The sequence below is a fragment of the Symphalangus syndactylus genome, chromosome 13 (assembly GCF_028878055.3).
Source record: "Symphalangus syndactylus isolate Jambi chromosome 13, NHGRI_mSymSyn1-v2.1_pri, whole genome shotgun sequence".
Taxonomy (NCBI): Eukaryota; Metazoa; Chordata; class Mammalia; order Primates; family Hylobatidae; genus Symphalangus; species Symphalangus syndactylus.
Genome location: NC_072435.2, coordinates 41,730,422 through 41,745,927, shown reverse-complemented (window position 1 = coordinate 41,745,927; position 15,506 = coordinate 41,730,422). Strand labels below are relative to the sequence as shown.

The 15,506-nt window shown below is 51.3% G+C and overlaps 1 protein-coding gene across 1 annotated transcript; it reads left to right on the top strand.

Moving 5' to 3' along the window:
* Positions 1 to 884: 884 nt before the first annotated feature.
* On the top strand, positions 885 to 15,254 carry PGLYRP2 (peptidoglycan recognition protein 2). Its single transcript, XM_055239248.2, has 7 exons — positions 885 to 939; positions 4,264 to 4,316; positions 4,983 to 5,107; positions 7,804 to 8,874; positions 12,261 to 12,471; positions 13,969 to 14,266; positions 15,147 to 15,254. The coding sequence occupies exons 3-7, from the start codon at positions 5,047 to 5,049 to the stop codon at positions 15,234 to 15,236; spliced, it is 1,731 nt and encodes a 576-aa protein (XP_055095223.1). The 5' UTR covers positions 885 to 939; positions 4,264 to 4,316; positions 4,983 to 5,046; the 3' UTR covers positions 15,237 to 15,254.
* Positions 15,255 to 15,506: the final 252 nt, after the last annotated feature.

Below are 15,506 nucleotides of genomic sequence, written 5' to 3'. Positions count from 1 at the left end.
TAACAAGAGTGAAACTCCGTCTGAAAAAAAAAAAAAGGCAACCAGCAGCTATCAGGGCTGCTCTGCCTACGGAGCAGTCATTCTTTATTCCTCAGTAAACTTGCTTTCACTTTACTCTGTGGACTCACCCTGAATTCTTTCTTGCCCTCGCTTAAGATCCAGGGCCCAAGGCTCTGCCTATCTGTGCCAATGCTACAACTCATGAGAGCCAGCCCTGCTCCATAATCAGTGGCTACTCTTGTGACTCCTCTAGTCTCTCTGCAGCCTGGAGGGGTCTTGATTTTTTTTTTTTTTTTTTTTTTTTTTTTTTTGAGACAGAGTTTTGTTTTTGTTGCCCAGGCTGGAGTGCAGTGGCGCGATCTTGGCTTACCACAACCTCTGCCTCCCGGGTTCAAGCAATTCTCCTGTCTCAGCCTCCTGAGTAGCTGGGATTACAGGTGCATGCCACCACACACGGCTAATTTTTGTATTTTTAGTAGAGACGGGGTTTCATCATATTGGTCAGGCTGGTCTCGAACTCCTGACCTCAGGAGATCTGCCTGCCTTGGCCTCCCAAAGTGCTGGGATTACAGGCGTGAGCCACCACGCCTGGCCAAGGGGCCTTGATTAATCCTGACAAGTGGGCCTCCTGAGGTGGAAGGAAACCTGGGGTAGAGGTGATTCATTGTGGAATTTCCAGCCTTCCTTCTGCCTCCCAGGCCCAGCCCAGCCCCGATGCATTGGTGTGTGAGTGCCTGAATGTGGGTGTACATGTGTGTGTTTCAGATCCTGACCCCAAACTGGCCCCACATCACTCATCAGGCTTTTTGTGCATTTAGCAATCCCTCCCTGACACTCACTTGGTCTTGAGTCTGTGCTGGGCACTTCTGGACACCCCCAAAAAACTCAGCATCTCCTAGACTTGGAGAGACAAAACTGGACAAAGAACCTTCCAGCACTGTAAGTACAGCCTAGGTTGAAGGGAGGAACAGCAGGTCAGGGAGCTGGGAGGGAGTAAGGGGAGCAAGAGGTAACCACAGAGGCTCCCTGGAGGAAGGGTCCTGCCCCAGAAGGTCACAAATCCTACATAGACGCTAAGGAAAGAGCCTGCCATCCATGACATGTCCCTGGCTTAAAACAAGGCAGTCTCTGCCCCAACTCCAAGCTTTAAAGGGAAATCAGGTGGGGTGCAGTTGCTCACGCCTGTCATCCCAACACTTTGGGAGGCCAAGGCGGGTGGATTACCTGGGGTCATGAGTTCAAGACCAGCTTGGCCAATGTGGTAAAATTCCATCTCCACTAAAAATAGAAAAATTAGCTACCCTTGGTGGTGCATGCCTGTAGTCCCAGCTACTCAGGAGGCTGAGGCAAGAGAATCACCTTAACCTGGGAAAAAAGAAGATGTTACTAAGAAAATTGTACAAAAGACGAAGTATGTTTACTAATCATTAAGTAGAAGTGTGTCATCATAAAGGTCTTCATCCTCGTCATCTTCTTGTTGAATAGGCTGAGGAGGAGGAAGAGAAGGGGTTGGTCTTGCTGTCTGAGGGGTGGCAGAGGCAGAAGAGGTGGAGGAGGTGGAAGGGAAGAGAAGAGAGGCAGACACACTCCATGTAATTTATTGAAAAAAATCCACGTGCCAGGTGCAGTGGCTCATGCCTGTAATCCCAGCACTTTGGGAGGCTGAGGTGGGCGGATCACCTTAGGCCAGGAGTTTGAGATCAGCCTGCCCAACGTGGTGAAACTCATCTCTGCTAAAAATACAAAAATTATCAGGGCATAGTGGCAGGTACCTGTAATCCCAGCTACTCAGGAGGCTGAGGCAGGAGAATTGCTTGAACCCAGGAGGTGGAGGCTGCAGTGAGCTGAGATTACGCCACTGTACTCCAGCCTGGGGGACAGAATGAGACTCTGCCAGAAACAAAGAGAAAGAGAGAAAGAAGGAAGGAAAGAAAGAAGGAAGGAAGGAAGGAAGGAAGGAAGGAAGGAAGGAAGGAAGGAAGGAAGGAAGGAAGGAAGGGGAAGGGAAGGGAAGGGAAGGGAAGGGAAGGGAAGGAGGGAGGGAGGGAGGGAGGGAGGGAGGGAAGGAGAAGGGAAGGAAGGAAGAAAATATGGAAGAGGAAGTATATTTACTATTCATTAAGTAGAGAATCATCATAAAGGTCTTCATCCTCACCATCTTCATGTTGAGTAGGCTGAGGAGGAGGAAGAGGAGGGATCTTGCTGTCTCAGGGGTGACAGAGGTGGAAGAGGTGGAAGGGGAAACAGGAGAGGCAGGCACATTCCGTGTAATTTTTATTGAAACAAATCCAGGTATAAGTTGACCCTCACAGGTCAAACCCATGTTGTTCAAGGGTCAACTGTACTCCGTATGACACTCTAATGGTGGACATATGTCATTATACATTTGTCCAAACCCATAGGATGTACACCACCAAGAGCAAAACCTAATGGAAATGATGAATTTTGGGTGATAATGATGTGTCAGTGAAGGTTCATCGATTGTAACAGATATACCATTCTGGTGCTGGATAGTGATAATACGAGAGTCTGTGCATGTGTCAAGGCCGGGGGCAGAACTCTCTGTAACTTCTGCTCAATTTTGCCACGAACCTAAAACTGCTCTAGGCCAGGCATGGTGGCTCACGCCTGTAATCCCGGCACTTTGGGAGGCTAAGGCAGGAGGATCCCTTGAGTCCAGGAGATTGAGACCAGCCTGGCCAACATAGCGAGACCCTCATCTCTATAAAAAATTAAAAATAGAGGCCGATGCAGGTGGATCACCTGAGGGTCAGGAGTTCAAGACTAGCCTGGCCAACATGGTGAAACTCCTTCTCTACTAAAAATACAAAAATCAGCCGGGAGTGGTGATAGGCACCTGTAATCCTAGCTACTCGGGAGGCTGAGGCAGGAGAATAGCTTGAAACTGGGAGGCGGAGGCTGCAGTGAGCCAAGATTGTGCCACTACACTCCAGCCTAGGCAACATTGTGAGACTCTGTCTCAAAAAAAAAAAAAAAAAATAGCCTGTAATCCCAGCACTTTGAGAGGCCAAGACGGGTGGATCACCCGAGGTCGGGAGTTTGAGACCAGCCTGGCCAACATGCTGAAACCCCATCTCCACTAAAAATACAAAAATTAACTGGAAGTGGTGGATGGGCACCTGTAATCTCAGCTCCTTGGGAGGCTGAGGCAGGAGAATCACTTGAACCTGGGAGGCAGGGCTGCAGTGAGCAGAGATTGCATCACTACACTCCAGCCTGGATGACAGAGGGAGACCCTGTCTCAAAAAATAATAATAATAATAAAAAAATAAAGCTGGGTGCAGTGGCTCACGCCTGTAATCCTAGCACTTTGGGAGGCCGAGGCAGGAGGATTGCTTGAGGCCAAGAGTTTAAGACCAACCTGGCCAGCACAGCAAGACTCCATCTTTAAAAATAATAATAATAATAAAACAGTTCTAAAAAAAGTCTTAAAATTATTTATCGGCCAGGCATGGTGGCTCACACTTGTAATCCCAGCACTTTGGGAGGCCAAGTTGGGTGGATCACCTGAGTCAGGGGTTCAAGACCAGCCTGGCCTACATGGCAAAACCCCGTCTCTACTAAAAATACAAAAATTAGCCAGGCATGGTGGCACATGCCTGTAATCCCAGCTACTTGGTAGGCTGAGGCGGGGAGGCATGAGAATTGCTTGAATCTGGGAGGTGGAGGTTGTAGTGAGCTGAGATCGTGCCATTGCACTCCAGACTGGGCGACAGAGCGAGACTCCATCTCAAAAAAAAAAAAAGTATTGGTGACTTAGATTTTCAGCACTGCCTTAAATTTTGTGGCAAAGAGGATGCCTCAACCTAGTGCCTGCCTCAGCCCACAACCTTCACATGGTTCTACCAGGCAGAGCTCCTATCCCCAAATCCTGGGAAACGAGCTTGGAGGAGGACATTTTCTCTTACTCCCCTGGGAAGTGTCCCCCATTCACTCTATCCCTTAGCACCCTACATCCTGAGCCTCCAATGTGTGCCCAGCTTTTTTCTGGGAGGTCCCCAGAAAGAGGACACCTGAGGAGGCTCCAGGGGTGGCCCCCAGGGGAATCCCAGGCCTGGCTTAGGCTGGACATTCCCAGGCCCGCCCTGGCTGAGTCTCCAGCCAGTGGGTCTCCTGGAAACTCCCCGGGCTGGTTTTGAGGTGGGAGCCCCACAGGGAAGCAATTTACATACACAACAGCCTAGTCATGTCAACCTGCCCCATCTGATGCCAAAATAAAGGGGAGATGGGCCCATTCTGCAGGTCTCAGTCACGGGCGCCCGGAGAAGAGGAAGGACATTTCACTGTCAGCCCAGGTGAGTCCAGAAGCCAGCTCCTGGGACAATGCCAGGGTCCTGAACACTCGTGCTCAACCCCTGCTCTTAGCTACTGCTGGTGGCTTGGAATCAAGGGCTGGAACTGGATGAGAGGTGACAGCCCCTGGTCCCCGTGGGCTCAGAGCAGGCCTCAGCAAACACTGTCCTCGGCCCCTGCACCCATGCTCTGCCTGAGCCTGAAGTGTTGGTTGCAAAAAAAGCAGAAGGCAGTGCCAACTTCAGGCCTCTGCTTTTCTCCTCTCCCTCAACACAGCCGGTCTTACCAGTACAGCAGGCGGCAGCTGAGAGTCCCCTCTGGTGGCCAGCAGCGGCTACAGAGCTGTCACTATGGGGAGGGACAGGACTTGCTGGGTTGCCTCGGTCTACCTCTCTGGAGAATAGGCAGAGTTTATGGAGTCTGAATCACCTGGTCTCCAGGCCCCTCCGGGGATGGGCCTGGCTTACTGACCACTGACCTCAGCCTAGGAGGGACAGAAGAGACTGGGGGAGACCGTGAGGCCCAGATGACCTTGACCCAGGGTACGCTGCCCCATGTCCCTGCTGCCTCCCGCCCACAGCTCTACGAGAGGCAGGTCTGTCATTCGCCGCTGGACTTTGACAGTGGCCAAAGGCTCTGCTCAGTTCTCTGTGCCTGTCTCCATCCAGCACTGCCGAGGTTCTCTGCCGAGGCCAACCAGAAATACCCCTTGGAAGCTGGAATCCTGCAACAATGGCCCAGGGTGTCCTCTGGATCCTACTCGGATTGCTACTGTGGTCAGACCCAGGGACAGGTGAGTCAGGGAGCAGAGTCCTGGGACCAAACCTCTTGGCTCTGCAGAAGGTGTACTGCTGTCCCATCTATGACTTGCACTGCATGGAGTGAGGCTGGAGACTCAAGCTCTCAAAGAAACTCCAGCATGGGGACATAAATATTCCCATCTCCACAGAGTCAGGGCAAAGTTAGGGGGAGGAATCTGGGGCCTGGGGAGCAAAAGTAGGGAAGGCTTCCTGGAGGAGGAGACATAAGAGCTAGGCTAGGAAGAAAGAGAAATGATTTGGTGGAGAAGCCAGAAAGGGCATTTTTTGCAGAGAAGAACAAAGCTACACAGGTTAGGTGATGGACTGGAGAAGAATCTAGATTCTAGACAGAAGAGTGTGCCAAGTAAGACTTCCTGGATTCAAATTCTACTACTGGCCAGGCCTGTCATCCCAGCACTTTGGGAGACCAAGGCGGGCAGATCACTTGAGATCAGGAGTTCGAGACCAGCCTGGCCAACACAGTGAAACCCTATCTCTACTGAAAATACAAAAATTAGCCAGGCGTGGTGGCAGGCACCTGTAATCCCAGCTACCCAGGAGGCTGAGGCCAGAAAATTGCTTGAACTCAGGAGGTTGCAGTGAGCTGAGCACTACTGTACTCCAGCCTGGATGATAGAGCAAGACCCCGTCTCAAAAAAACAAAACAAAACAAAACAAAAAAGGCGAATCCTGCCTCTGCCACTTCCTTGCTGTGTGACCTTAGGCAGGTAACTTAACCTCTGTGTGCTTCAGATGCCTCATCTGTAAGGGGACACCGTCTTAGTCCCTTTGTGCTTCTATGCCAGAGTACCTGAAACCAAGTAAATTTGTAAAGAAGAGAAATTTACTTTCTTGCAGTTCTGCAGGCTAGGAAGTCCCAAATGCCAGTGCTTTGATCTTGGACATCCCAGCCTCTAGAACTATGAGAAATAAATTTCTGTTCTTTTTTTTTTTTTTAGACAGAGTCTCACTCTGTCGCCCAGGATGGAGTGCAGCAGCATGATCTCAGCTCACTGCAACCTCCACCTCCTGGGTTCAAGAGATCCTCCTGCCTCAGCCCCCCAAGTAGCTGGGATTATAGGCACCCGCAACCGCACCCGGCTAACTTTTGTATTTTTAGTATAAATGGGGTTTCACCATGTTGGCCAGGCTGGTCTCAAACTCCTGACCTCAAGTGATCCACCCGCGTCAGCCTCCCAAAGTGCTGGGATTACAGGCATGAGCCAGCACACCTGGCCAAATTTCTGTTTTTCATAAATTACCCAACCTCAGAGATCTGTTATAGCAGCACCAATGTACTAAGACAGGGGCTAATAGGACCTACCTCACAAGGGTTGTGAAGATTAACTGCATTAAGTTATTAATATGTAAGTCACCTAGACTAGTAGCTAGCACATAGTAAATGTTTACTGAATGTTAGCTATTATTTGATAACCCATCTCTGAACCAGCTCTGAGCCTAACTTTAGCATTTCTAGGTTTGCAGTTCAGCCACTGACATTTCCCCAACATGGCACAAGCCCATCCTGCTCTTCCCCCTGCCTCCCAGGCATCTTTCTTTCTATTTTATTTTATTTTATTTATCTATTTATTTATTTATTTTGAGATGGAGTCTCACTCTGTCACCCAGGCTGGAATGCAGTGGGGGGTTCTCGGCTCACTGCAACCTCCGCACCCTGGATTCAAGCAGTTCTCCTGCCTCAGCCTCCTGAGTAGCTGGAGTTACAGGTGTGTGCCACCACACCCAGCTAATTTTTGTATTTTTAGTAGTGACGGAGTCTCGCCATGTTGATCCGGCTGGTCCTGAACTCCCGACCTCAGGTGATCCACCCGCCTCCACCTCCCAAAGTGCTGGGATTACAGGCGTGAGCCACTGTGCCTGGCCCTTTTTTTTTTTTTTTCTTTTGAGACAAAGTCTCGCTCTGTCACCCAGGCTGGAGTGCAGTGGTGCGATCTCAGCTCACTGCAACCTCCACCTCCCATGTTCAAGTGATTCTTCCATCTCAGCCTCCCAAGTAGCTGGGATTACAGGCACACACCACCATGCCTGGCTAATTTTTGTATTTTTATTAGAGACAGCATTTCACGGTGTTGGCCAGGTTGGCTTTGAACTCCTGATCTCAGGTGATCCACTCACCTCGGCCTCCCAAAGTGCTGGGATTACAGGCCTGAGCCACCGCAGCCAGTCCCAGGCATCTTTCAAAATACCTTTCCCTCTAACATCCCCAACTTTTAACTTCAATTCATCACAAAAGACCATCCATCTCTCCCTCTCAAGATCTGGGGACTCTTCTACTTTTGTCCACTGCAATGTCACTACCTACCTTCTGCCACCTTCATCTCTCACCTCCACACTGTCTCCCCTTTTCTATCCTGGCACCCCAAAAATCCATTTCCTTATGGCAGCCAAATAAATCTAAGCCTAAGAAAGGAGTCTTAGAATGCCAGGTTCGTCACACCTCTGTCCTGCTCATAAACCTGTCATGGCTCTCCAGTACTCACAGACAGTCTGAGCTTCTTAACCAACAGGCAACAGTCTGTGTACCTCAGTTTCCTCATCTATACAAGGATAGTGTTGGGGGTCATGGGGTTATCACATGGAGGGCTGGGAGCATTGGGAAGATGTGGAATCAATACAGGGAGGCTCAGGAATGGGTGCGGCCGGGCTAACACATTCTTTCCTCCTGCAGCCTCCCTGCCCCTGCTCATGGACTCTGTCATCCAGGCCCTGGCTGAGCTGGAGCAGAAAGTGCCAGCTGCCAAGGCCAGACACACAGCTTCTGCATGGCTGATGTCAGCCCCAAATGCTGGCCCCCACAATCACCTCTACCACTTCCTGCTGGGGACACAGAGCCTCAATGCTGCAGAGTTGGATCCCTGCCCACTGAGCCCAGAGCTGCAAGGCCTGACCAAGGAGGTGGCCCGACATGATGTACGAGAAGGGCAGGAATACGGGGTGGTGCTGGCACCCGATGGCTCGACTGTGGCTGTGGAGCCTCTGCTGGCGGGGCTGGAGGCAGGGCTGCAAGGGCGCAGGGTCATAAATTTGCCCTTGGACAGCACGGCTGCCCCTTGGGGGACTGGAGTCACCTTTCCAGATGTTGCAGCCATTGCTCCAGATGTAAGAGTCACCTCCTCCCCAGGACTCAGGGATGCCTCTCCAGATGTCACCACTGCAGATATTGGAGCCAACTCTCCAGATGCTACAAAAGGCTGTCCAGATATCCAAGCTTCCTTGCCAGATGCCAAAGCCAAGTCCCCACCAACCATGGTGGACAGCCTCCTGGCAGTCACCCTGGCTGGAAACCTGGGCCTGACCTTCCTCCAGGGTTCCCAGACCCAGAGCCATCCAGACCTGGGAACTGAGGGCTGCTGGGACCAGCTGTCTGCCCCTCGGACCTTTACGCTCCTGGACCCCAAGGCATCTCTGTTAACCATGGCCTTCCTCAATGGCGCCCTGGATGGGGTCATCCTTGGAGACTACCTGAGCCAGACTCCTGAGCCCCAGCCATCCCTCAGCCACTTGCTGAGCCAGTACTATGGGGCTGGGGTGGCCAGAGACCCAGCGTTCCGCAGCAACTTCCGACGGCAGAACGCGGCTGCTCTGACTTCAGCCTCCATCCTGGCCCAGCAGGTGTGGGGAACCCTTGTCCTTCTACAGAGGCTGGAGCCAGTACACCCCCAGCTTCAGTGCATGAGCCAAGAACAGCTGGCCCAGGTGGCCGCCAATGCTACCAAGGAGTTCACTGAGGACTTCCTGGGTGAGGAAGTTCCCCACACCCTGTGATCCTTCCCATTACAGATACAGACGCCCCCAACCCCGTATGTTCAGGGAAGTTGAGGACTAGGAGAGTCCAGAGGGGGCAATAAGGGATCTGGTCGGGGGTGGGTGGGACAGCTGCACAGGTGAGGAAATGCAAAAGTTGGGCCTTGAGGGATGAATAGGAGTTCATCTGATTTTGTTTTGCTTCATTTTATTTATTTGCATTAATTTATGGGGTACAAGTGTAACTTTGTTTCTCACATAGATTGCATAGTGGTCAAGTCTGGGCTTTTAGGTACCCATCACTCCGATAACATACATCGACCCATTAAGCAATCTGTCATCATCCTCCCTCCTCTCTCTCCCTCACCCTTCTGAATCTCCACTATCTATCTTTCCACACACTACATCCATGCATACACGTTATTTAGCTCCCATTTATAAGTGAGAACTTATGGTATTTGTTTTTCTGTGTTTGACTTGTTTCACTTGAGATAATGGCCTCCAGTTCCATCCAAGTTGCTGCAAAAGACATTCTTTCTTCTTCTTTTTTTTTTTTTGAGTCTCTCTCTGTCGCCCAGGCTGGAGTGCAGTGGCATGATCTCGGCTCACTGCAACCTCCGCCTCCTGGGTTCAAGCAATTCTCCTGTCTCAGCCTCCCGAGTAGCTGAGACTACAGGCATGTGCCACCATGTCTGGGTAATTTTTTGTATTTTTAGTAGAGATGGAATTTCACCATTTTATCAGGATGGTCTCGATATCCTGATCTCGTGATCCACCCGCCTCGGCCTCCCAAAGTGCTAGGATTATGGGCATGAGCCACCGTGCCCAGCTGACATTATGTCATTTTTTATGGCTGAGTAGTATTCCATTTCCTGCTGACCACTGTAGACAGCCTCCTGGCAATCACCCTAGCTGGAAACCTGGGCCTGACCTTCGTCCAGGGCTCTCAGACCCAGAGCCATCTATGCCTGTGATATATATCATATTTTCTTTATCCAATTCTCTGTTGATGGACACTTAAGTTAATTCCTTACCTTTGCTATTGTGAATAGTGCTCTGATCAACATGTGAATGCAGGTATCTTTTTAATATAATGATTTATTTTCCTTTGGGTAGATATCCAGTAGTGGGATTGCTGGATTGAATGATAGTTCCAATTTATTATTATTATTATTATTATTATTATTATTATTTAGACAGAGTTTCACTCTTCTCTCCCAGGCTGGGGTGCAATGGCATGATCTCGGCTCACTGCAACCTCCACCTCCAGGGTTCAAGCGTTTCTCCTGCCTCAGCCTCCTAAGTAGCTGGGATTACAGGTGCCTGCCACCATGCTCAGCTAATCTTTGTATTTTTAGTAGAGACAGAGTTTCACCATGTTGGCCCAGGCTGGTCTCAAACTCCTAACCTCAGGTGATCCACCCACCTCAGCCTCCCAAAGTGCTGGGGTTACAGGCGTGAGCCATCACCCGGCTTTTCTGTCTTTTTAATAATAGCTATTCTGATTAGAGGAAGATGATATCTCATTGTGGTTTTAATTTGCATTTCTCTGATGATTGGTGTTCAGCATGTTTTCCTTTGCCTATTGGCCATGTGTATATCTTCTTTTGAAAAATGTCTATTAATGTCTTTTGCCCACCTTTTAGTGGGTCTTTCTTTCTTTCTTTCTTTTCTTTCTTGAGTTGAGTTCCTTGTAAATTCTGGATATTAGTCCCATACCAAGTGCATAGTTTGCAAATATTTTCTCCCATTCTGAAGGTTGTCTGTTCATTCTATTGATTATGTCTTTGCTGTGCAGAAGCTTTTTGGTTTAATTAAGTCCCATTTGTCTATTTTTGTTTCTTTTGCCCTGTGCTTTTGAGGTCTTAGTCATGAATTCTTTGCCTAGCCCAATGTTCAGAAGTGTTTTCCTTAGGTTTTCTTCTGGTATTTTAGAGTTTCAGGTCTTACATGTAAGTCTTTAATCTATCTTGAGTAATTTTTTTTTTTTTTTTTTTTTTTTTTTTTGAGACAGAGTTTTTGCTCTGCTGCCCAGGCTGTAGTGCAAAGGTGTGATCTCAGCTCACTGCAACCTTTGCCTCCCGGGTTAAAGCAATTCTCCTGCCTTAGCCTCCCATGTAGCTGGGATTACAGGTACCCACCACCATGCGTGGCTAATTTTTGTATTTTTAGTAGAGATGGGGTTTCACCATGTTGGCCAGGCTAGTCTCAAACTCTTGACCTCAGGTGATCCACCCACCTCAGCCTCCAAAACTGCTGGGATTACAAGCATGAGCCAGCTCACCTGGCCTTGAGTTAATATTTGTATATGGTAAGAGTTAGGGGTCCAGTTTCATTCTTCTGCATATGGTCGGCCAGTTGTCCCAGCATCATTAACACCATTTACTGAATAGGGAGTCCTTTTCCCATTGCTTATTTTTGTTGACTTAGTTGAAAATTATTGTTTGTAGGTGTGCAGCTTTACTTCTGGGTTCTCTATTTCATTCCATTGGTCTATGTGTCTGTTTTTGTAACAGTACCATGCTGTTTTGGTTACTATAGTCTTGTAGTATAATTTGAAGTCAGGTAATGTGATACCTTGCTCGTTTTGCTTAGAATTGCTTTTGCTACTTGGGCTCATTTTTGGTTCCTTACGAATTTCAGGGTAGTTTTGTCTAATTCTGTGAAAAATGACATTGATATTTTGATAGAGATTGCATTGAATCTGTAGATTGCTTTGGGAAATCTGATTTATTTTTTTCTAGACAATGAGGTCTCACTATGTTGCCCAGGCTGGTCTTGAACTCCTGGGCTCAAGCGATCCACCCACCTTGGCCTCCCAAAGTGCTGGGATTACAGGAGTGAGCCACCATGCCTGCCCCCACTCCCAATTTTTTTTTTTTTTTGAGACAGAGTCTTGCTCTGTCGCCCAGGCTGGCGTGCAATGGCACAATCCCGGCTCACTGCAACCTCCACCTCCCAGGTTCAAGCGAGTTGTCTCATGCCTCAGCCTCCCAAGTAGCTGGGATTACAGGCATGTGCCACCAGCCTGGCTGATTTTTGTATTTTTAGTAGAGACCAGGTTTCACCATGTTGGCCAGGCTGGTCTCAAACTCCTGACCTCAAGTGATCCACCTGCCGCCTTGTCCTCCCAAACTGCTGGGATTACAGGTGTGACCCACTACGTCTGGCCCACTCCCAATTTTTTTTTAATAAAAGTAAAATAGATTTAGTTGAGTATAGTTAGTTGGTCCCCAGGCAGGACCAATGTGGGGTGAGACTGGACCCTTTCCAAATCTGAGAGGAGGCTGAGGGATGGTCTGTATGTGCGCTTTAATGGGGGTGGTGGGGGCAGGCAGAGAAACACTTCCTGACCCCAGCCTTGAACCCCCTTGCCTGTAGGATGCCCGGCCATCCACCCCCGCTGCCGCTGGGGAGCGGCGCCTTATCGGGGCCACCCGAAGCCGCTGCGACTGCCGCTGGGATTCTTGTACGTGCATCACACCTACGTGCCTGCACCACCCTGCACGGACTTCGCGCGCTGCGCAGCCAACATGCGCTCCATGCAGCGCTACCACCAGGACACGCAAGGCTGGGAAGACATCGGCTACAGGTAGGAGGGACCCGACCGGGGAGGGGGCGGGGCCCACGTTCGGGGATGGGGTCTGAGTGGGCGGAGCCTGATGCGGGGGACCCGGCTTGAACCCGAATAAAGTTGGCAAGACCAAGGAGGAGTCCTGATAGGTAGAGCCAAGTTAGAGAGGTAGCGTGGCCTAGGCTAGGGGCGGGGCCTTAATAGGGACCGGGAATAGCTAAACAGTGAGACTCGAGTCAGGGTAGAGAAGTAGTACAGGAGGCGGGATCTGGGAGAGGAGCGGGACCCGTGGCAGAGTCCGGGTCTGGGGCCAGGCTGAGGTGGCCTAAAACAGACAAGGAGGTCTGGTGCGGTGGCTCCCGCCTGTAATCTCACCACTTTGGGAGGCTGAGACGAGAGGATCGCTGGAACCCAGCAGTTCGAGACCAGCCTGAGCAATATAGGAAGACACCCCCCATACCACCCATCTCTACAAATAAAAAAACTCAAAAAGGCCAGGCGCAGGGGCTCACGCCTGTAATCCCAGCACTTTGGGAGGCTGAGGCGGGCGGACCACCTGAGGTCGGGAGTTCCAGACCAGCCTGACCAACATGGAGAAACCCCGTCTCTACTAAAAATACAAAATTAGCCGGGCGTGGTGGCGCATGCCTGTAATCCCAGCTAGTCGGGAGGCTGAGACAGGAGAATCACTTGAACCTGGGAGGCGGAGGTTGCAGTGAGCCGAGATCGCGCCATTGCACTCTAGCCTGGGCTACAAGAGGGAAACTCCGTCTCCAAAAGGGAAGGGAAGGGAAGAAGGGAGGGGTGTCGAGGGGAGGGGAGGGGAGGGGAGGGGAGAAGCCTGGGCACAGTGGCTCACGCCTGTAATCCCAGCACTTTGGGAGGCCGAGGCGGGCAGATTGCCTGAGGTCAGGAGTTCGAGACCAGCCTGGCCAACATGGCGAAACACCGTCTCTACCAAAAATAAAAATTAAAAAAAAAATAGATGGGCGTGGTGGCGGGCGCCTGTAATCCCAGCTACTTCGGAGGCTGAGACAGGAGAATCTCTTGAACCCGGGAGGTGGAGGTGGCAGCGAGCCGAGATCGCGCCCTTGCACTTCAGCCTCAGCGACAAGCGTGAAACTCCATCAAAAAAAAAAAAAGGAAGGAAGGAAGGAAGGAAGGAAGGAAGGAAGGGAGGGAGGGAGGGAGGGAGGGAGGGAGGAAGGAAGGAAAAAAGAAAACAGAAAAGCGCTCTGAATTGGGCAAGAACTGGACTTGAGAAAAGGCAGAGGTGGGGAGGAGGAGGGCAGAACGGGGCGTGCCAGTACTGAAGGGCAGATCCAGAGAAACCGAACGGTTCTAGAGTGGCAGCTGGTGTGAGAGTGGAACAGAGCTGGATGGGGCGCAGGCGGCGCGACCCCGCGGGTCTTGGGGTCGGTGGCCCTTGGCACACCAACAGAATCGGGGAGAAGCGGATAAGGGCCCGGGCCCCCCTCACGCCGCATGGTGCTTGCTTCTCCCTCCCCTCTGCAGTTTCGTGGTGGGCTCGGACGGCTACGTGTACGAGGGACGCGGCTGGCACTGGGTGGGCGCCCACACGCTCGGCCACAACTCCCGCGGCTTCGGCGTGGCCATAGTGGGCAACTACACCGCGGCGCTGCCCACCGAGGCCGCTCTGCGCACGGTGCGCGACACGCTCCCGAGTTGTGCGGTGCGCGCCGGCCTCCTGCGGCCAGACTATGAGCTGCTGGGCCACCGCCAGCTGGTGCGCACCGACTGCCCCGGCGACGCTCTCTTCGACCTGCTGCGCACCTGGCCGCACTTCACCGCGGTGAGTCTTCGCAGCCTGCACTACCACGGCCCGCCGCCCCTCCGTCTACACAAGCTCCACGAGGCCCCTGCCCCCTGCCTGTAACAGCTGTGCCCGCACAGCCTCAGCCAGGCCCCCAACTTCCCTGCGGCACGTCTATTCAGGCAACCTAGGCCCAGCCTTTGCGGGTCACTCTGCGGGCAACATCCCTGATCCTGTGACTTCTGCCTATGCAGCCTCAGCTCAGCCCCAGACCCAGCCAGCCTGTCCTTTCCCCAGCTCCTAGTACCTCTACCTTTCCAGCCAGGGCATGGACCCTGACACCTGCCAACAGCCCCTCCGCCCTCACAACCTCAGCCGGGCCTTCATGACTTCTCTACCCAAGTCACAACCCGTCAGGCTGCACCACTTCACCCTGGCCTGCCGAACCTTGACCTCACCGCTGCCCCTACCCGAAGGCCCTCTGTCCACACAACACAAACCTAGGCTGTGACCTTTTGCCTTCACAACTTCTGTCCAGTCCTTAATCCTGTGTTGCAATTCTCTGCCCAGACAATCTCAACTCTGAGGTTGCTTGTTTCATCCCTGACTCCTTAACCCCTGATGACAACTCTTATGCCAGCACAACTTTGACCTGATGACCTCATCCCAGCCCTTGACTGCCATCACTAAAACAACTTTAGAATCACACCTGAACAATCTCATGCTACCTACATACTGCCACTCCATTTCATTAAGCTATTGACTAGCATATCCATCTCGGCCTATAGTTGGCTTTGTCCCCACTCTCTCACTTTGGGCCACTGTCTCCTCCCTGATCCAGGGTTCCACCACCAGGAGGGCAGACCCAGCCACACACAACAACCACCCCCAAGCCTCACACTCTCTTGTCTTTTTCCAGACTGTGAAGCCAAGACCTTCCAGGAGTGTCTCTCAGAGATCCAGGAGGGGGCCACCCCCAAGGACCCTGCCAGCCACAGACCTCCAATAAAGACAGCATGGAAACAAAGTCTCTCTTCCTGCATCATCACGCATTGTCTTAGTTTGGGTCTTCCCAAAAGCAGACCTTAAGACAATAATTCCAGTACAAGTAGTTTATTGAGAGGAGATCCCAGGGCAGGGCACAGTGGCTCACATCTGTAATCCCAGCACTTTGGGAGGCCGAGGCGAGGGGATTCACCTGAGCTCAGGAGTTTGAGAACAACCTGGGCAATAGAGTGAAATCTCATCTCTGCAAAAAAATTTTTTTTAATTATCCAGG

What these genes read in the sequence shown, in the direction of transcription:
- PGLYRP2 (XM_055239248.2), top strand. Translation starts at nt 5,047, where the DNA reads ATGGCCCAGGGTGTCCTCTGGATCCTACTCGGATTGCTACTGTGGTCA. An exon ending in GTTCACTGAGGACTTCCTGG is followed by an intron (nt 8,875 to 12,260) that starts GTGAGGAAGTTC and finishes CCTTGCCTGTAG; the next exon opens with GATGCCCGGCCATCCACCCC. An exon ending in CCTGGCCGCACTTCACCGCG is followed by an intron (nt 14,267 to 15,146) that starts GTGAGTCTTCGC and finishes GTCTTTTTCCAG; the next exon opens with ACTGTGAAGCCAAGACCTTC.